We start from the raw sequence: 22,117 nt of genomic DNA on the forward strand, positions 1-22,117 counted from the left end.
GCACTGAAGTTTTAGTGTTCATGGAGAGGGAAAAACAAGTTGGTATGAGAAATAATATGTGAGAAGTGCTCACTGCAGGACCTGGTGCATTTCAGGGCTCAGAAAATAAAGATTTCCTTCACTTCTTTGAGTTTCAATTTTTACCCGGGTAAAAATCAGGATTTTCAACGACTTAGTTACTAGAAAATCTAACAGCTCTAAAAGCCTACATCCTTCTATCCTTTGAAGAATAAATAGTATTGAGAATTTTTGGAAGCGTTTTAAAAGCTGCTATGTTCTGATGAATGTGCTTTTCCCCCCCTAATCGCCTTGCGATTAGTTTTCTTTTTCCAGCCTCTTCAGATGGACACTTAAATCACTGATTTCCAAATCTCTTCTAAATTTGTATTTAAAATTATGCGTTTCCTTCTATTTTTTTCCTAAGCACTGCTTTCGCTCGTCTGTAAGTTTTGATATTTTCTTTTTAGTGCTGTTCAAAATATTTTTAAATTCACCTTGTGATTTTTCTACTTTGACCCATAGTTTATTTTAGGACTATGTTGTTTTGCTTTCACATAGTTGGAGATTCTGTCATTATCTATCAATTGTTTTTTAGTTTTTAATTCTACTGAGGTCAGAGCCCAAGTTTAGTATGATTTCAACCTTTTGAAATTTGTTGAGGTTTATGTTATTATGCATCGTATGGTCACATCATACTTTAGCAAATAGTCTATGTGTAATTGAAAGAAAGATATGTTAATATATAACTCTGTAAGGGTCACAATGAGATCACTGCCACTAAATTGTGTTATTCAAATCTTCTATGTACTATTTTTGTTTCTTGCTTATTCTTTCAGATACTGAAAGATGTTTGTAAAAATCCTCATTTGTGACTGTACGTTTGTCAATTTTTCCTTTTAGTCTGTGGAGCTTTTCTTTATACACAGTATATGCTTTATATATTTTGAAGCCATTTTATTAGGTGCATACAAATGCAGGAATATTAACTATTGAACTGAACGTGTTATTATTATGACATGTCCTACTTTATATTAACATAAAACCTATTGTCCATATTGGTATAACTTTCTTTTGGCCAATTATCCTTCATTTTGCTCTCAGCATATCCATGTTCTCTCCTTGAAAGAGAATTCCTCTAAACAGCATTTAGCTAAGTTTGTATTTCAATTGGAAGGTTTAGTCTACTTACATTTAATAAAATATAATTGGACTTAAGCTATCATCTATTTGTTTCATTTATTCTTTATTCCTCTTTATAAAATGAGTCACATTTTGTTGATTCTTTGCAGGTCTTGGAATTTTCACACACATTTATTTATTCTTCTCAGACAGAGTCTCCCTCTGTCTTCCTAGGTAGAGTGCTATGGCATCATCACAGCTCACAGCAACCTCAATCTCTTGGGCTTAGGTGATCCCCTTGCCTCAGTCTCCTGAATAGCTGGGACTACAGGCACCTGCTACAACATCTGGTTCATTTTTCTATTTTTAGTAGAGACAAGATCTTGCTGTCACTCAGGCTAGTCTCGAACTACTGAGTTCAAGCAATCCACTCTCCTCCACCACCAGAGTTGTAGGATTACAGGTATGAATCATCACTCCAGGCCTACTTTTTACACTGAGACTATCACTAACATTTTTAAACAGAAAAAATTCCAAAAGCACATAAATACTCAATATAAATGAAAACTTTCTATTCTCGCTTGGAAATAACCAAAATCGCCATTTAATAATAACTGCTGGCTGTGGAGCCCCTACCATTTAAAAAGAATTCATGTACACATCATCACATTTGTTACCAACAAACCTTTGCAGCTGATTCAACATTTACTTTAAGTTGCCTGTTATTATTTCCCCATCTTTATAGGTATGATAATTACAGCACAATGCAATTAGAGAGTTGCTTCTGTCTGAACCAGGGTTCTCACCCGTTGAGAGGTTTTTCCAGCTGCATTTGCCGCCTCCCTCTGCACATGTACACAGATGCTGTTCTTGGTAGAGATGAGGGATTCTTTATGATGTGTGTCCTGTGCTGACCCTCTGAGTCAAGGACTAGACATATGCCCAGGCTCCCTCCCTCCAGGACCTGCTTCTCTTTGTGACCAGAAACGTGTGTGAAACAGCTGTCCGGGAATAGCACAGCCTGCATGTCCATAGGGCTGCAGGCCATATCCAAATGACAACTTCTAGGAAATGAAGTTGAAAAGAGCCAAGTGCATATCTATTCAAGTTCAAGTTCCTTTGGGGGGACTCACTTCCCTAGGTATTTAAAAGTGAAAGCTTTGTCTGGTTCTGAATTTCTTTGTATCTAATATAAAGGCTAATATCTGTGAAGGGTTTTAAAGATATAAAAACTTTTTTTTTCCTTTTTTTTTTAATTAGGCAATGGTGAATTTTCTTACCAAAGACTGCAGCATTAGGGGAAAGGATATGCCAAGCTTTGCATCCCACAGGGGTCGTCAAACTTTTAGAAATATCACAAGGGAGAATTGGGCAAGAAAACTGGAGCTCAAAATTGAGACACACACACGTTACCATAGTTATAACAGGAAAGGCCGTTAAGAAGGGTACTTATTCCCTATAAACAGTGAGATAAGCCTGGTGTGATTTAGGATCACTGGGGTGAATAATCCCAGCTTTATCTGCAGGCTTTCATCCTGGGTTAAACATGTAACAGGGGAACAGAAGGGGGATAAATGATTTGTTTACGCTCAATAAAGATGTTGCTGCTGTTTTTTTAGTTAACCTTTATTCTTAAAACCTATGCAACGTATGTAAATTATTCATTCTCCTACCAGCAAATTACTGGAATTGACAGCCATGACTAATTTCAGTTAGTTTAGTTATGACACTCTAGAGGGGTTTTAGAAGTGGGAGAATGTCTCTCTCATTCCTGAATTTCGGAGGCTGGATTAGGATAGAGCTAGGGCGATCACAGCAGCTGAGATGCCCCAGGATTTACCGATAGTCCCTTATCCTTCCCAAAGCTGTCTTCCTCAGCCTGGTGGAATCTGGCCTGGCCCATCTTCCAGTATTGGAATCTCTTCGACAGCATCGCTGCTGCCAGAAGATTTTGTATTCTTTACTTTGATTATAGTTTTGTTGGTGATGCACCCATTACAATTTGAATGGTTACAGATAATAAGAATGATGGCAACAAAACAATAAAAACAACTAACACTTATTGTGGGTTACTATGTTTAAGACACAATGAAAGTACTCTGTAATTTCATTTAATCTTCAGACGAAAGACCCTATAAGGTAGATAAATATTATCACCTCCTTTTTAGAGATAATGAAACTGAGGCTTAGAATAGTGAAGCAAATGCCACACTGCCTCACAGCCAGGAAGTGTCAGAATTAGAAGCCAGGGACATTGGATGTCAAAACCTAAAGCAAGCTTCATCCTCCAACTTCTACACTCAGAGCTGAAATCTGCTTCCTAGTTCTCTTCTTTGAGGACCCAGGAAAAAAATCTTAATTCCTTTCCACCACTCACTGTTCAGATATTGAGGGTGAATTTCAGCCACCCCCTTGCTCTCCTTTCCTTTGTTCAGATTACAGGACACTGCTTTTAGATGTTTGTTCACCAGCTCTCCCTTACACACATATTATTCTTGTTTGGCTTATCCCAGTAGCTCTCGGAAGGTCTGTGCCCTGTCTCCTATCCCTGCACCCAGCAGCCAAGTCCCTAAAATGTATGTTGAATCACTTCACCCCTCTGCTCAGAGGCTTCTCCCATCACTCAGAGTAAAAGTGAAATCTATCTTTATAGTTAACTTCAAGATTATAATATTGTCTTCATGAAATTATCTTTCCAAAATTAATGGTTCCCAATTATGCTGAGCTGCAACAATACTCTCCTTTCTCTCTCTCTTTTTTATTGAGACAGAGTTTTATTTTGTCACCCTCAGTAGAGTGCCGTGGTGTCATAGCTCACAGCAACCTCAAAATCTTGGGCTCGAGCGATTCTCTTGCCTCACCCTCCCTAGTAGCTGGGACTACAGGTGCCTGTCATAACACCCAGCTGTTTTTTTTTGTTTGTTTGTTTAGCAGGCCCAGGTCACATTCAAATGCACCAGCCCCAGAGCATGTGGCCGGCACCCTAACCACTGAGCTACAGGCACCTCTCCTTTCTCCTAAAAACAATTAAGAGAACAGGTGCCCCAGGGTATGGTCCCCTCTGCCATATCCTCCCCCTCCACTCATACTTGCTCTAGGCACACTGGCCTGCTTGCTGTTCTCTGATCATGCCACCTCCTCTTTCTGGAATTTTCTGAGCTAGAATATTCACTTGGTTCTTTCCTGACCCTCTTCCCATTCCCCCTCCAAGGAATCTGGGGCCTTCTCCAATCTACTCCATTTAAAAGCAAGTCTCTGTCCTCATCAGTATTCTCCTATTCCTTCCTGTATAAGGATAAGCGCTCCACAGCACTTAACAACTAACTTGTTTATTTTATTTCTTTTTTTTTTTGGTTGCCCCCTCCTTCCTCCACCGATGTAAGAACGCAAACTCCCGGAGGACAAGGCATTTTATCTTCTTAGTTCAATTCTAAGGTTGACTCAAAAGAAACTGGTGCACAAAATGACAATTTCATTTGGGTCAATCTATCATCCTCCCATCACTATGAACAGCCCCTGGCTCACAGTAGCATTCAATGAATAGCTAGTCAATAAAATAATTTATCCATATATGAAATACTAAAAATGTTATATTATAGAGCCCTTTATTATCCTTGGTAAGAACTCTATCATTAGCAAGTCATATTTCTGATATTACCTGTGTAGGTCTGCCTAATGCTATATAGAGTACACTACAGAAGAATAAAGGTTAAAAACCTTTTTATCATGACATTGGGCCTTGCTTTTAATGGTATGATATGTTATTTTCTTCCTAGCACTTACCATTAATTTTAACACTCATCCATCAGCCTCAGAGCATCCTGTGTTCAAAATGGCAACTTCTCTACCAATTGGTAGATCTGTTTTCATCGAAGACAAGTCTATTTCTGGAGCTAAATTAAGGCAGTGATTTTGCGAAATCACCTGCCTGCCACAGAATGCCCTACTTATTTTACTACCACTGTGCTTACATAGAGGAGTGGGTGCTTTTTAGAAAATAATGATAACTAATAATAATGTTTCACTTAGAAAAATCTCTGTTGATTTGTAGCTTATAATGAGCCTCTAGCTGAAAAGCACTGCGGAAACAAACTTTTTCACAGGGTACCGTTTCCAACTGGCAGATTAGACATAGTATATATTTGGTTGACTTTCACAACGTTTCAGCCACCGTATTAAAAATGCAGGAATTTCTAATGTTGAGGAACAGAAATACTATGATGGAATACATTATACAACAGAATCAGAAAAACGAGGATAATTATTGTAGGGCGGAGACAGTAATCCTTATTAAATCACAAGGTGTTGTAGAAATTACTGTCAAAACCAAGTCGCCCTTCGATTACCATTTCAAATTATTCACTGTTAATGTGCAGCACTTCTTATGGAAAGCCGGAGAAGTTCTGCTCTCACACATCGAGGGCAAGGAGATAGCTTAAAAATTTTAAATAGACATAAGAAAGTCTCCTCCCCATTTTAAAACCCCCCTAAGAACCACAAATCAGCAAGAATTCTCACAGTCACGTATAATTTAATATAAAGCATTAGTTTTTTTATACCCACAACAAAACATGGACCTGCAGAAGTTTTCAAGCAATCCTCCAGCAGCTTCATGCGGGCCTTCTGGAGCTCTGGGCTGTCCCAGTCGTCTTCATCAACTCCCCAGTACAGGTCAATGACCTGGGAACAAACAGAGGAGGCAGCATTAACTCACCGGTGGGAAAATTAAATTCACCTGCGGCTTTGTTCTTATTCTTGATGTGATGCTAATGTGATTTAACTTTTCTCTTGGTAGCATGCTTTCCCTTAAGAGGAAAAATAAGAATTTTTTGACACAGGGTCTCTTCTGCCATCCAAGCTGGACTGCAGTGGCATTATCATAGCTCACTGCAGCCTCAAGCTCCTGGGCTCAAGCGATCCTCACATGTCAGCCTCCTGAGCAGCTGGGACTACAGGCGTGTGCCACCACAGCTGGCTAATTTTATCTTTTGTAGAGGCAGTGTCTTGGTATTGCCCTGGTCTCAAGCAGTCCTCCCACCTTGGACTCCCAAAGTGCTAGGATTACAGGTGTGAGCTACTGAGGCTGGCCCCAAAAATGATTTTTAGGATCCACGTAAAGAGGCATTTTTTATTCCATGATGGGTTGGGGCGGAATATTATCATTTCTTATTTTGTTTCTAATCATGCTGTTGACGTGGGCCTAGAGATGATGAAATGCTAAATGCCAAAGGCTTTGGAGTGCAAGCTTTTGTTGGATTGAAATGATAAGAAAAAAAAGTTGGAAAACAGCTTGGATAAGGTTACTGCATTATTTGAGACAGTTAAATGACAGTGTATAATGTTAGTGTAAGTTTTAACATGAGCAAGGAAAACCTCAGGCACATTCACATACACTGATCTGAAGTTAAACATCTATATTACAAAAAGAGAGCGAAACCAAAATGCAAACAAACAAACAAACAAACAAAAACCCCTGTTATTATCATGCTTTATCCCAGAGGGACAGTCTGTTTTATCTGTAAGCTATCTGACTTTCATCAATATATACATATCTGAAAAACAGGTATTGAGAAACAATGAAAGGCTTGCCTTACGGAGAAGTGAGGATAATAGAATCCTCTATGTTCCTACTTCAAAGTTTCCTAGGGAAGATTCTGAGAATCTAAAAACTTTTCCAAGTGTACTCTTTGAAAAGTGCTATGGAGAGCAGCCTGAGTTCATTTCCTTCACTCCACTGCTATCTGCATAAAGAAAATGTTTCCAATTGCAGCTTTGAAGATTTCTTGTCCTTTCCTTGTGTCTTACAAGCAGAAACAAGAGGCACCTCCCTCCCTCCTCACTTGCCGCTTGCTGGCTGGCACTCAGGGGCATGAACTCAGAGGACCGGTCCTCCCCAGCAGCCCACGCACATCCCGGAGACTTTGTTTGCTTCTTGTTTTTTGGCTGTGGCCCCCCCAGTGGAGCGGGTTTGTTCCAGGTCTTTACCTGTGTTTGACAATATTATAAACCAACTAGAAATAACATATATCTATAAAATAATCTATCCCACAACAACATAATTTATGTTTTTCTCAACTAGATATAGAACATTCTCCATGAAGGAACATATAAATTATGTTCTCTGTACACAACGGAATGAAATTAGAAATCAAGAATACAAAGAAATTTGGAGCCAGTGTGGTGGCTCACGCCTATAATCCTAGGACTCTGGGATTCAAGACCAGCCTGAGCAAGAATGAGACCTCATCTCTAAAAATAGCCAGGTGTTGTGGCAGGTGCTACAGCTACTCAGGAGGCTGAGGTAAGAGAATTGCTTGAGCCCAAGAGTTTCAGGTTGTTGTGAACTATGATGCCACAGCACTCTACCAAAGGTAACAAAGTGAGACTGTCCTTTTTTTTTTAATTGAGACAAGAATCTCACTTTGTCCCCCTCTGTAGAGTGTCATGACATCATACCTCACAGCAACCCCAAACCCTTGGGCTCAAGTAATTCTCTTGCCTCAGCCTCCTAGAAGCTGGGACTTACAGTTACCTGCCACAAAGCCTGGCTTTTTTTTTTTTTTTTTTTTGATTTGTTTGTTCAGCAGGCCCGGGCCAAGTTTGAATCCACCAGCTCGGGTGCATGCATGTGGCTGGCATCCTAACCACTGGGCTATGGGTGCCCAGCCAATACAAAGAAATTTGAGAAATTCACCAGTTTGTGAAAACTACCACACTCCCAAATAATCAATGGGTCAAAGAAGTAATCACAAGGGAAATAAAAAAGATATTTTGAGATAAATGAAAATAAAGACACAACATACCAAAATCTATGGAATGTAACTAAACCAGTATTGAGAAGAAAATTATAGATGTAAACACATATATTAAAAAAGAAGCAATTTCAAACTAATAACATGATTTTCTACCTAATGACACCATAAGGAGAAAAACAAGCCCAAACTAGGCAGGGAGAAGGAAATAATAGATTACAATGGAAATTAATAAAATAGAAAATCGGGGGGAGGTGGAGCAAGATGGCGGCCGAGTAACAGCTTCCTTGCATCTGGGCACCGTGAGTCTGGGGAGATAGGACTCCAGGCATCTCTGGCTGGTGGGAACTGCCTAGCATCACTCCTATGAGGATACAGGGAGTCAGCAAGAGACTTCTGGACCCCAAGAGGAGGACTAAAACAATGGAAAAATGGCAAGTGGTCGCGTGTGTTCAATCTGTCTAAACCCGCCCACAACTGTAAGTTCAGTAGCAGCGAGACTGCAAACCAGAAAGGCCTTACCTGTGAACTGTTTTGATGTCCTTGGACTTGGCACTGAGTTGAACTGCCTTGGGGAAGGCCTGAGCGGGAGTGCGGAGAACTTTGGCTGTTGTCCAGGGCCCCAGTCTGAGCTGCTGAGCCAGACAGAGCTAATAGTGTTTGGCCGTGGGTCACACGGAACCATTGTCAGTGATCTGCCCCGGCAAGTTCCGCCCTCAGGGTCGCAGAGCTAGAAACGGGTGGGAGCTGGTAACCCAGCAACCAAGTAGCCTAAGGGTGAGGTCTGAGCCGCCTTGCAGCCCTAACCCTCAGGGGCAGAGTGAGACCGGTTTTGGCACACTGGGTAAGTGGATAGCCACTTCAGCAGTGATTCCAGCGAGAAAGCTGGGAAAGCTTCTGCTCAGCAAGTTTACAAGTTCAAAGTGCCTTTTAAGTGGGCTGAAGAGAGATTTAGGGTGTCTACCTGCTGGGGTTTGAGAAATCAGCAGCCTCCAGTCGTATCAGAACTGTGATTAACATCTCATACCCCAGAAGACCACGTGTTGCCCAGACAATATTCAATAACATATACAAACTGCTTTGTTTTTGGTTGTGTATTTTTTTCTTTTTTTTTTGTTTGGTTGTTTTTTTTTTTGTTTATTTTGACGTTGTTGATGTTCTTTTGTTTTTTAATTTCAATCTTTTCCATACAGATCCCTTTTTCTTTCTCATTTTTTCTAGTTTAATTATAATTTCCCATTGCTGCCTTTTTTAATAACTAGAACTTCATTTTTGCTAGTGTTTCTACCGCTATCATTTGGTTTTTCACCCAATTTTATCCCCGTAAAGTTTTCTGTTTGCTTGTTTTGGTTTGATTTATAGAATTTTTGTCTTTCCTCTCTACTTGGTGGAGGTGGGATACTGTGTCTGATCAGGTTAGCAAAAAGCCGCTGACCTCAAGGGAACCACCCGACTGGGCACCCCCAGAAGGTGGGTTTTTTTAAGGTTGTGTCAAAGTACCCTACTGTACACCTATATTGCCCTCTCTCCCTCTTTCTGTGCCTTTCTTGTTTTTGTCAATATTCCTTATACCCACCCCCTCTCCTTTCTCTATCTTTCTTTTTTTTCTTATCACTCGGTCTTCCTTTCATTCATCCCTTTTTTGCTCTTCAACCTTCTCACCCTTCTGGTCCTGTAACCCTTAGTCCACAGGCACAAGAACTTAAAGAGCAAGAGGAAGTGAAAGGAACATTAGGCAAGGAAACAGATAAAAGAAATCACCAATGAGGAAGAATCAGCAGAAAACTCCAGGCAACATGAAGAACCAGTCTAGAACAACCCCACCAAGGGACCATGAGGTAGCTACTGCAGATGATTCCACCTATACAGAAATGTTAGGAATGACAGAAAGGGAATTTAGAATACACATGTTGAAAACAATGAAAGAAATGATGGAAACAATGAAGGAAACTGCTAATAAAGTGGAAAATAACCAAAAGGAAATCCAAAAACAGAATCAAATAAGAGATGAACGATATGAAGAATATAAAAAGGATACAGCAGAGCTGAAGGAACTGAAACAGTCAATTAGGGAACTAAAAGATGCAATGGAAAGTATCAGCAACAGGTTAGACCATGCAGAAGAAAGAATTTCAGAGGTAGAAGACAAAGTTCTTGAGATAACTCAGACAGTAAAAGAGGCAGAAAAGAAGAGAGAGAAAGCAGAACGTTCACTGTCAGAATTATGGGACTTTATGAAGCGTTCCAACATATGAGTTATAGGAATTCCAGAAGGGGAAGAAGAATGCCCCAGAGGAATGGAAGCCATACTAGAGAATATTATAAAAGAAAATTTCCCAAATATCACCAAAGATTCTAACACACTGCTTTCAGAGGGCTAGTCGGACCCCAGGTCGCCTCAACTCTAACCGAGCTTCTCCAAGACACATTGTGATGAACCTGTCCAAAGTCAAGACAAAAGAAAAGATTCTGCAAGCTGCCAGGAGTAAGCGCCAGTTGACCTACAGGGGCAAATCCATCAGAGTGACCGCAGACTTCTCTAATGAAACTTTCCAAGCAAGAAGACAATGGTCATCTACCTTTAATCTACTTAAACAGAACAATCTTCAGCCCAGAATTCTGTACCCTGCTAAGCTAAGCTTCAAAATTGACGGAGAAATCAAAACATTTACGGATATACAAACATTGAGGAAATTCATCACAACAAGACCAGCTTTACAGGAAATACTTCAACCTGTTCTGCACACTGACCACCACAATGGATCAGCAGCAAAGTAAGAACTCAGAAATCAAAGGACAGAACCTAACCTCCACACTGATGCAAAAGATAAAACTAAGCAATGGACTCTCACAAAATAAGATGAATAGAATACTACCACACTTATCAAATATCTCAATAAATGTTAATGGCTTGAATTCCCCACTGAAGAGACATAGATTGGTTGACTGGATTAAAAAACACAAGCCATCCATTTGCTGTCAGCAAGAAACACACCTGGCTTCAAAAGACAAATTAAAGCTCCGAGTCAAGGGTTGGAAGACAATTTTTCAGGCAAATGGAATTCAGAAGAAAAGAGGAGTTGCAATCTTATTTTCAGATACATGTGGATTTAAAGCAACTAAAGTCAAAAAAGACAAAGATGGTTACTTTATATTGGTCAAGGGAAAACTACAACAAGACGACATTTCAATTCTAAATATTTATGCACCCAATTTAAATGCTCCCAGATTCTTGAAGCAGACCTTACTCAGTCTGAGCAATATGATATCTGATAATACCATCATAACAGGGGACTTTAACACACCTCTTACAGAGCTGGACAGATCCTCTAAACAGAAATTAAACAAAGATATAAGAGATTTAAATGAGACCCTAGAACAACTATGCTTGATAGACGCATATAGAACACTTCACCCCAAAGATAAAGAATATACATTCTTCTCATCACCCCATGGAACATTCTCCAAAATTGATCATATCCTGGGACACAAAACAAATACCAACAGAATCAAAAGAATTGAAATTTTACCTTGTATCTTTTCAGACCATAAGGCACTAAAGGTGGAACTCAACTCTTAACAAAAATGCTCAACCCCACCCAAAGGCATGGAAATTAAACAATCTTCTGTTGAATAACAGATGGGTGCAGGAAGAAATAAAACAGGAAATCATTAACTTCCTTGAGCATAACAACAATGAAGACACAAGCTACCAAAACCTGTGGGATACTGCAAAAGCAGTTTTGAGAGGAAAATTCATCGCTTTAGATGCCTACATTCGAAAAACAGAGAGCACATCAACAATCTCACAAGAGATCTTATGGAATTGGAAAAAGAAGAACAATCTAAGCCTAAATCAGTAGAAGAAAAGAAATATCCAAAATCAAATCAGAGATCAATGAAATTGAAAACAAAAGAATCATTCAGAAAATTAATGAAACAAGGAGTTGGTTTTTTGAAAAAATAAATAAAATAGATAAACCATTGGCCAGACTAACTAGAAATAGAAAAGTAAAATCTCTAGTAACCTCAATCAGAAACGATAAAGGGGAAATAACAACTGATCCCACAGAGATACAAGAGATCATCTCTGAATACTACCAGAAACTCTATGCCCAGAAATTTGACAATGTGAAGGAAATGGATCAATATTTAGAATCACACCCTCTCCCTAGACTTAGCCAGGAAGAAATAGACCTCCTGAACAGACCAATTTCAAGCACTGAGATCAAAGAAACAATAAAAAAGCTTCCAACTAAAAAATGCCCTGTTCCAGATGGCTTCACTCCAGAATTCTATCAAACCTTCAAGGAAGAGCTCATTCCTGTACTGCAGAAATTATTCCAAAAAACTGAGGAAGAAGGAATCTTCCCCAACACATTCTATGAAGCAAACATCACCCTGATACCAAAACCAGGAAAACACCCAAACAAAAAGGAGAATTTCAGACCAATCTCACTCATGAATATAGATGGAAAAATTCTCAACAAAATCTTAGCCAATTGATTACAGCTTATCATCAAAAAAGTCATTCATCATGATCAAGTAGGCTTCATCCCAGGGATGCAAGGCTGGTTTAACATACGCAAGTCCATAAACGTTATCCACCATATTAACAGAGGCAAAAATAAAGATCAGATGATCCTCTCAATAGATGCAGAAAAAGCATTTGATAAAATCCAGCATCCTTTTCTAATTAGAACACTGAAGAGTATAGGCATAGGTGGCACATTTCTAAAACTGATTGAAGCTATCTATGACAAACCCACAGCCAATATTTTACTGAATGGAGTAAAACTGAAAGCTTTTCCTCTTAGAACTGGAACCAGACAAGGTTGTCCTCTGTCACCTTTACTATTCAACATAGTGCTGGAAGTTCTAGCCAATACAATTAGGCGAGACAAGGAAATAAAGGGAATCCAAATGGGAGCAGAGGAGGTCAAACTCTCCCTCTTTGCTGACGACATGATCTTATACTTAGAGAACCCCAAAGACTCAACCACAAGACTCCCAGAAGTCTTCAAAAAATACAGTAATGTTTCAGGATATAAAATCAATGTCCACAAGTCAGTAGCCTTTGTGTACACCAATAACAGTCAAGATGAGAAGCTAATTAAGGACACAACTCCCTTCACCATAGTCTCAAAGAAAATGAAATACCTAGGAATATACCTAACGAAGGAGGTGAAGGACTTCTATAAAGAAAATTATGAACTCCTCAGAAAGGAAATAGCAGAGGATATTAACAAATGGAAGAACATACCATGCTCATGGATGGGAAGAATCAACATTGTTAAAATGTCTATACTTCCCAAAGCAATCTACCTATTCAATGCCATTCCTATCAAAGTACCTACATCGTACTTTCAAGATTTGGAAAAAATGATTCTGCGTTTTGTATGGAACCGGAAAAAACCCCGTATAGCTAAGGCAGTTCTCTGTAACAAAAATAAAGCTGGGGGCATCAGCATACCAGATTTTAGTCTATACTACAAAGCCATAGTGCTCAAGATGCCATGGTACTGGCACAAAAACAGAGACATAGACACTTGGAATCGAATTGAACACCAAGAAATGAAACTAACATCTTACAACCACCTAATCTTCGATAACCAAACAAGAACTTACCTTGGGGGAAAGACTCCCTATTCAATAAATGGTGTTGGGAGAACTGGATGTCTACATGTAAAAGACTGAAACTGGACCCACACCTTTCCCCACTCACAAAAATTGATTCAAGATGGATAAAAGACTTAAATTTAAGGCATGAAACAATAAAAATCCTCAAAGAAAGCATAGGAAAAACACTGGAAGATATTGGCCTGGGGGAAGAGTTCATGAAGAAGACTGCCATGGTAATTGCAACAACAAAAAAAATAAGCAAATGTGACTTCATTAAACTGAAAAGCTTCTGTACAGCTAAGGAGACAATAACCAAAGCAAAGAGACAACCTACACAATGGGAAAGGATATTTGCATATTTTCAATCAGACAAAAGCTTGATAACTAGGATCTATAGAGAACTCAAATTAATCCACATGAAAAAAGCCAACAATCCCATATATCAATGGGCAAGAGACATGAATAGAACTTTCTCTAAAGATGACAGATGAATGGCTAACAAACACATGAAAAAATGTTCATCATCTCTATATTTTAGAGAAATGCAAATCAAAACAACCCTGAGATATCATCTAACCCCAGTGAGAATGGCCTACATCACAAAATCTCAAAACTGCAGATGCTGGCGTGGATGTAGAGAGAAGGGAACACTTTTACACTGCTGGTGGGACTGCAAACTAGTACAACCTTTCTGGAAGGAAGTATGGAGAAACCTCAAAGCACTCAACCTAGACCTCCCATTCGATCCTGCAATCCCATTACCTGGCATCTACCCAGAAGGGAAAAAATCCTTTTATCATAAGGACACTTGTACTAGACTGTTTATTGCAGCTCAATTTACAATTGCCAAAATGTGGAAACAGCCTAAATGCCCACCAACCCAGGAACGGATTAACAAGCTGTGGTATATGTATAAGCATGGAATACTATTCAGCCATTAAAAAAAATGGAGACTTTACATCCTTCGTATTAACCTGGATGGAAGTGGAAGACATTATTCTTAGTAAAGCATCACAAGAATGGAGAAGCATGAATCCTATGTACTCAATCTTGATATGAGGACAATTAATGACAATTATGGTTATGGGGGGGAAGCAGAAAGAGGGATGGAGGTAGGGGGGTGGGGCCTTAGTGTGTGTCACACTTTATGGGGGCAAGACATGATTGCAAGAGGGACTTTACCTAATAATTGCAATCTGTGTAACTGGCTTATTGTACCCTCAATGAATCCCCAACAATAAAAAAAAAAGCAAACTAAAATTACTAGATTAAAAAAAAAAACAATAGAAAATCAACAAAACAAAAAGAATTTGTTCTTTGAAAAGATCAACAAAATGAATAAAACTTTAGGTGAACTGACAATAAAAATAAAGGGAGTACACTGAAGTCACAAAAATCAGGAGAGAAGGAAAGGCTGTTATGATCAGCTATATAGAAATAATGATTATAAGAGTGTATATTATGAACAACTGTGTGCCAATGAATCGGATAAGTTAGAAGAAATGGACAAGTTCCTAGAGACACAAATTAGTAAAACAGACTCAAGACAAAATAGAAAATATGAAGATTAATCAATAAAGAGATTAAGTGTAAAACCAACACTACACTGGTAATTCCTAACAAACATTTTTAAAAGAATTAATGCCAATTCTCTTAATAAATTTTTTCAAAAATTAGAAGAGAAGAGAATACTTCCTAACCTATTTATGAGACCAGTATGACTCTGCCAGCAGAAACAAGCAAAAATAACTCAAGGAAACTACAGGTCAGTATTTCTTATGAATTATAAGGCAAATATCCTTAGCAAAATACTAGAAAACCTAATCCAGGGCATATAAAAAGGACTATACAACACAATCAAGTCAGATTTATATGTAATTCAAGATTGCTTAGGCATCAGAAAATCAACTAATGTAGTACACTATATTAATAGAATAAGAAACAAAAACCACCTGATCACCTCAATAGACAGAAAAAAATTTCTGACAAAATTCAATACCTTTCAATGCTTTTTTTTTTTTTGTAGAGACAGAGTCTCACTGTACCGCCCTTGGGTAGAGTGCCGTGGTGTCACACGGCTCACAGCAACCTCTAACTCTTGGGGTTATGCGATTCTCTTGCCTCAGCCTCCCGAGCAGCTGGGACTACAGGCGCCTGCCACAACGCCTGGCTATTTTTTCCTTTCAATGCTTTTTAATGCTGAGATAAAAACACTCAATAAATTAGAAATAGAAACAAAATTCCTCAACCTGGTAAAAGAGACTTATGAAAAGCCTACAGCTAACATCATTCTTAATGGAGAAAGACTAAAATCTTTCCTCTTAAGTTTAGAAATAAGAAAAGGATGTTCACTCTTATCTGTTCTGTTCAACACTCTACTGGAGGTTACAGGCAGGGAAATGAGTCAAGAAAAAAATGCATCTATATGACATAATCTTATATACCAAGATCCCAAGGAAACCACTAAAAAGACCCAAACTAATCAGTAAGTTGAGCAAGGTTGTAAGATACAAGATCAAAATACAAATCAAAACAAAAATCATTATATTTCTATGTTCTAGCAATGAATAATCTATGATAAAATTAAAGAAGCAATTCCATTTAAAAGAGCATCAAAAAGAAGAAAGGTATTAGGAATAGCTGTAATGAAAGGAATACAAAATTTACACTCTGAAAACTACAAAAAATTGTTGAAATTAATTAAAGAAAATCTAAATAAGTGAAAAGACATGGACAAATACGTGTATCAAGAGACTTAACATTTCCAGATTTACGCCTACTACAAAGCTACAATAATTAAGACAGTGTGGTATTGGCATAAGGACAGACATACCAATCAATGGAATAAAATAAGAATACAGAAATACATCTTCACACTTAAGGTCATCTGATTTTCAACAAGGATGCCAAGAAAACTCAATAAAGAATGCCCAAACCTTTTCAACAAATGGTGTTGGGAAAACCGGATAGTCACACGCAAAAGAATGAAACTTAATCCCTACCTCACACCACATAAAACTGTTAAAATAGATCACAGACAAAAGTTCAAGAGTTAAAACTGTAAAATGATACCACACCTACAATGCATCTTACAAGGGTACATGTGAAACTTACTAAATGTAGAATATAAATGTCTTAACACAATAATTAAGAAAATGCCAGGAAGACTATGTTAACCAGTGTGATGAAAATATGTCAAATGGTATATAAAACCAGGGCATGGTGCCCCATGATTGCATTAATGTACACAGCTATGATTTAATAAAAATAAATAAATAAAATAAAAAAACTGTAAAATGCTTAAGTGAAAATAAATCTTTGTGACTCTGATTGGATAGTAGTTTCTTAGACATGATACTAAAAATGTAAGTGATCAAAGAAAAAATAAATCAGACTTGTTCAAAATTTAAAAAAAATGTGCTTTAATGGACATTGTTTTAAAGACAATGAAAATGGTGCCTTTTCTTTGTTTTTTTCTCATTTTCTTGGAGGAACTATCGTTAATTTTTATTTTTTTATATATATATTTATTTCTATTTTTTCTATTTTTATTTTTTCTTTCTTCTTTTTTAACTTTTTTATGAACACCACTTTTCTTTCTCCCTTCTCTCTTCCTCTTCTTCCCTTCCTATGGTTTCTGAGAGTGCTAACATCAGATTTCTAGAGCATTTTTTGTTTGTTTTGTTTGTATGTTTTTACCCTTTTTTTCCTCAATTATTTTATGATTATCATTATTTTTATTGTAGTTTTATTTGTTGTTGTTGTCTGTATGTCTATGTGTTTCTGATTGTTTGTGCATCTGTGGGCTTGTGTGTCTGGTAGCCTTTTTATCTGTTTATTTGCTCATTTGGTCTCAATGAGTTTGGTGTTTCAACCTGCAATTCTGAGCTCCCAGCACTACCCTCCACTCTCATTCTGAGGTCTGGAGGCCTGTCTCCTCGGAGTCCAGAATCTTGGGTGATTTCTCGAGGGGTGTGGACAGGGCCTGGATTGAAGCTGTTCAGTGCTGATTCTGCGGCACGGGAGTGAGTCAGCTGAGAGGGAACCACACCGGAGTGGCAGTGCTCTGAGGCACAGAGCAGCAGCCATTTTTGGCAACAATATGGCCCACCCCCGGATATTCCGAAGCCACAACCCCTGTCTCCCTGGGCAACCAGAGAAGGCCGGGCATCTTCTCAGATGGTAACCACTGCGGAACAGGTCTGGGACTGAAACACAGGCCTCGTGAGTAAAGGGTTTGCCTATGGCGGTACCGGCCTGGGTGGAGCGCGGGGAATAGAAAACACACAGGCAGAGCCAGGTAATTCCCAGGGTGGGGCTGACCCAGAGGACCACTTTACTGAGCCTAAGACGCACCAGGCCCTCAGGGGATCACCAGCCTATAGACAAAGGAAGGCAAGAGGCTAGAGTTGACTGTGCTATGAATACAAACCTGCAGGAGTAAAGACAGGGCTTGAGGCACAGGTTATGGGAACTCAAAACAGCTTCTCTTCTGCAGAGGAATTTAGCAGGGACAGAAACAAATTCCCAAAAACTTGTTCTGTTCTGTCAGTAACATCAATCAGGTGCGGGGCTGGAACTAAGTGAACACCCCCCAGCCTCCATTAAGCGCCCAAGGTTGTCAGGGCTCACTACCTTCTGCTGGATAGAGGCAGACAGCAGCGGCCTGGCTGAGCAGATACAGATTTCCTTGTGATTCAGGCAAGTGCAAACCCCTGAGTATCTGCTCACGGGAGGCAAATGAGTCACAGCCCTGTGGGGCTATCAGTGACTGGGTGTGACAGAGGTGCAAGGTGGGGAAGGAGGCATCAACCTTCCCAGACTACTCTGTTTGCTGGGTGGGTCCTCCTGACTTCATGGAGCACCAGAACAAGTCATATTTGAGTTGTCAGCAGACCCCTGCGATCCAGTTCCCAGAGACCTTTGAAATTCTCACACCTGAGACAGGTGCTGACTGAGACAATCGATTTGGACCTTTTGAACAGAGCCAATCGCCTGAGGACTATTCAAGTGATGCCCTGGGTGTATAGTTGTAGGAAGTTTGATTTTCCTTTCCCAGTTGTTGCCTGTGGGGGGCGGGGTGACTTAATTGCTGGTATTTCTCCACAGCTGAGACTTCAACCCAGAGTAACTGTTTCACTAGGGTCGAAAAGGGACCAGCTGAAAATAAGACAGAACCACTTAGCCTGACCACACCAAATAGGTCCCAGGTTTCTCAGGCTGTAGCACTGTACGGGTCCTAAACAAAGCTGCAGGGGAAAAGTCAAACGGTGTAAAATAATCATGGGTGGAATCAGCAGAAAAACTCTGGTAACGTGAATAACCAGAATAGATTAACACCCCCAAGAAAACATACGGCAGCTGTAACTGAAGGTCCGATTCATAAACAGCTGACCGAGATGTCAGAAATTGAATTCAGAATTTGGATTGCAAACAAGATTAATAGAATGGAGGAAAATTTGGAAGTAGAAATTCGAAGAGCAATTCAAAAGTCAGAACTAGAAATTTGAGGAGAAATTCAAAATTTGTCTCAAGAATTTAATGAATTTACAGACAAAACCACCAAAGATGTTGATGCACTGAAGCAAGAATTTGCAGCCCTCAAAGATCTGAAAAATACAGTAGAATTCCTCAGTAACAGAGTGGAGCAAGCAGAAGAAAGGATTTCTGACATTGAAGACAAAGCCTTTGAACGCCCCCAAACTCTCAAAGAGGAAGAGAAATGGAGAGCAAAAACAGATCATTCTCTTAGAGAGCTCTGGGATAATTTGAAGAAGGCTAATATCCACCTCATTAAAATCCCTGAAAGTGATGAAGTGGACTTGCAAGGCACAGAGGCCCTTCTCCACGAAATTATGAAAGAGAATTTTCCAGACATGCCAAGAGATTCTGAAATTCAGATAGCAGACCGTTTCAGAACCCCAGCACAACTCAATCCAAATAAGAAATCCACCAGGCATATCACAATAAACTTCAGTAGTGTTAATATGAAAGAGAAAATTCTGAAAGCAGCCAGACGTAAGAAATTCATTACCTACAAAGGGAAGAATATTAGAATGACTGCAGATCTCTCTGCTGAAACTTTTCAAGCCATAAGAGGATGGTCATCGACTTTTAATCTCCTAAAACAAAATAACTTTCAACCCTGGATCCTGTATCCAGCTAAACTGAGTTTCATTTATGATGGAGAAATTAAACACATTAATGACATTCATATGTTGAAGAAATTCGCCATAATCAAACCAGCTCTTCAGGATATTCTCAGACCTATCTTCCATAATGACCAGCCCAATCCTCTACACAAAAATAAACTCAATCAGAAACATTTGATCAAACTCCAACTTCCACAGTGGCGAAAGAATTAAAAATGTCCACTGGACTTTCAAAAAAGTCGATATCCAGTATTTTACAAGACTTACCAATATTCTGCATTAATGTGAACAGCTTAAACTGTCCTCTAAAGAGGCACAGGTAAGCTGACTGAATACAAAAAGTTAGGCCAGATATTTGCTGATACAAGAGTCACATCTTACCTTGAACGATAAATATAGACTCAGGGTGAAAGGATGGCTGTCCATATTTCAGGCAAATGGTAGCCAGAAAAAAGCATGTGTTGCAATTATATTTGCAGACACAATAGGCTTTAAACCAACAAAAGTAAGGAAGGATAAGAATGGTCACTTCATATTTGTTAAGGGTAATACTTAATATGATGAGATTTCCATTATGAATATTTATGCACCCAATCAGAATGCGCCTCATTTATAAAAGAAACTCTAACAGACATGAGCAACTTAATTTCGTCAGGCTCCATAATAGTCAGAGATTTCAACACTCCTTTGGCAGTGTTGGATCATAAGAAGCTGAGCAAAGGAATTTTAGATTTTAACCCAACCATCCAACATTTGGATTGAGCAGACATCTACAGAACATTTCATCCCAAGAAAACTGAATACACATACTTCTCATCAGCCCACGAAACATACTCCAATATCGATCATATCTTAGGTCACAAGTCTAACCTCAGTAAATTTAAAGGAATAGAAATTATTTCTTGCAACCTGTCAGACCACCATATAATTAAAAGTTGAACTCAGTAACAACAGGAATCTGCATACTCATACAAAAACATGGAAGTTAAATAACCTTATGCTGAATGACAGCTGGGTCAGAGATGAGATCAAGAAGGAAAATGCCAAATTTTTGGAACAAAACGACAATGAAGACATGAATTATCAGAACCTCTGGGACACTGCAAAGCCAGTCCTAAGAGGGAAATTTATGGCACTGCAAGCCTTCCTCAAGAGAACGGAAAGATAGAAAGTTAACAACTTAATGGGACATCTCAAGCAACTGGAAAAGGAAGAACATTCCAACCTCAAACCCAGTAGAAAACAAGAAATAACCAAAATTAGAGCACAATTAAATGAAATTGAAAACAAAAGAATTATAAAACAGATCAATAAATCAAAAACTTGGTTTTTTGAAAAGGCCTATAAAATAGATTTTTTGGCAGGGGCTGGGTTTGAACCCACCACATCTGGCATATGGGGCTGGCGTCCTACCCCTTTGAGCCACAGGCGCCACCCAAAATAGATAAACCTTTGGCTAACCTAACGAGAAAAAAAAGAATAAAATCTCTAATCTCCTTAATCAGAAATGACAAAGACAAAATAACAAGACTCCTCAGAAATTCAAAAAATCCTTAATGAATATTACAAGAAACTTTATTCTCAGAAATATGAAAATCTGAAGGAAATTGACCAATACTTGGAAGCACGTCACCTTCCAAGACTTAGCCAGAATCAAGTGGAAATGTTGAACAGGCCAATATCAAGTTCTGAAATAGCATCAACCATACAAAATCTCCCTAAAAGGAAAAGCCCGGGACCAGATGTCTTCACGTCAGAATTCTACCAAATCTTTAAAGAGGAACTAGTACCTATATTACTCAACCTGTTCCAAAATGTAGAAGAAGAAGGAAGACTACCCAACATGTTCTATGAAGCAAACATCACCCTGATCTCCAAACCAGGAAAAGACCCAAGAAGAAAAGAAAATTATAGACCAATATCACTAATGAATATAGATGCAAAAATATTCAACAAGATCCTAACAAACAGAATCCAGCAACACATCAAACAAATTATACACCATGACCAACTTGGTTTTATCCCAGGGTCTCACGGCTGGTTCAATATACGTAAATCTATAAGTATAATTCAGCACATAAACAAATTAAAAACCAAAGATCATATGATTCTCTCAATTGATGCAGAAAAAGCTTTTGATAATATATAGCATACCTTCATGATCAGAACACTTAAGAAAATTAGTATAGAAGGGACATTTCTTAAACTGATGAGGCCATCTACAGCAAACCCACAGCCGATATCCTATTGAATGGAGTTAAATTGAAATAATTTCCACTCAGATCAGGAACCAGACAAGACTGCCCATTGTCTCCACTGCTCTTTAACATTGTAATGGAAGTTTTAGCCATCGCAATTAGGGAAGAAAAGGTATCAAGGGTATCCATATCAGGTCAGAAGAGATCAAACTTTCGCTCTTCACAGATGATATGATTGTATATCTGGAAAACACCAGGGATTCTACTATAAAAC

At 38.8% G+C, this 22,117-nt stretch overlaps 1 protein-coding gene across 1 annotated transcript in view; it reads right to left on the reverse strand.

The window, feature by feature from the left end:
- Positions 1-22,117, reverse strand: part of NWD2 (NACHT and WD repeat domain containing 2) — a 236,629-nt gene that overhangs the window by 110,436 nt on the left and 104,076 nt on the right. The window contains exon 3 of the mRNA XM_053577751.1: positions 5,683-5,799. Coding sequence (XP_053433726.1) covers positions 5,683-5,799 — 117 coding nt within the window. The remainder of the gene's footprint in view (positions 1-5,682; positions 5,800-22,117) is intronic.

The sequence above is a fragment of the Nycticebus coucang genome, chromosome 23, assembly GCF_027406575.1.
Source record: "Nycticebus coucang isolate mNycCou1 chromosome 23, mNycCou1.pri, whole genome shotgun sequence".
Taxonomy (NCBI): domain Eukaryota; kingdom Metazoa; phylum Chordata; class Mammalia; order Primates; family Lorisidae; genus Nycticebus; species Nycticebus coucang.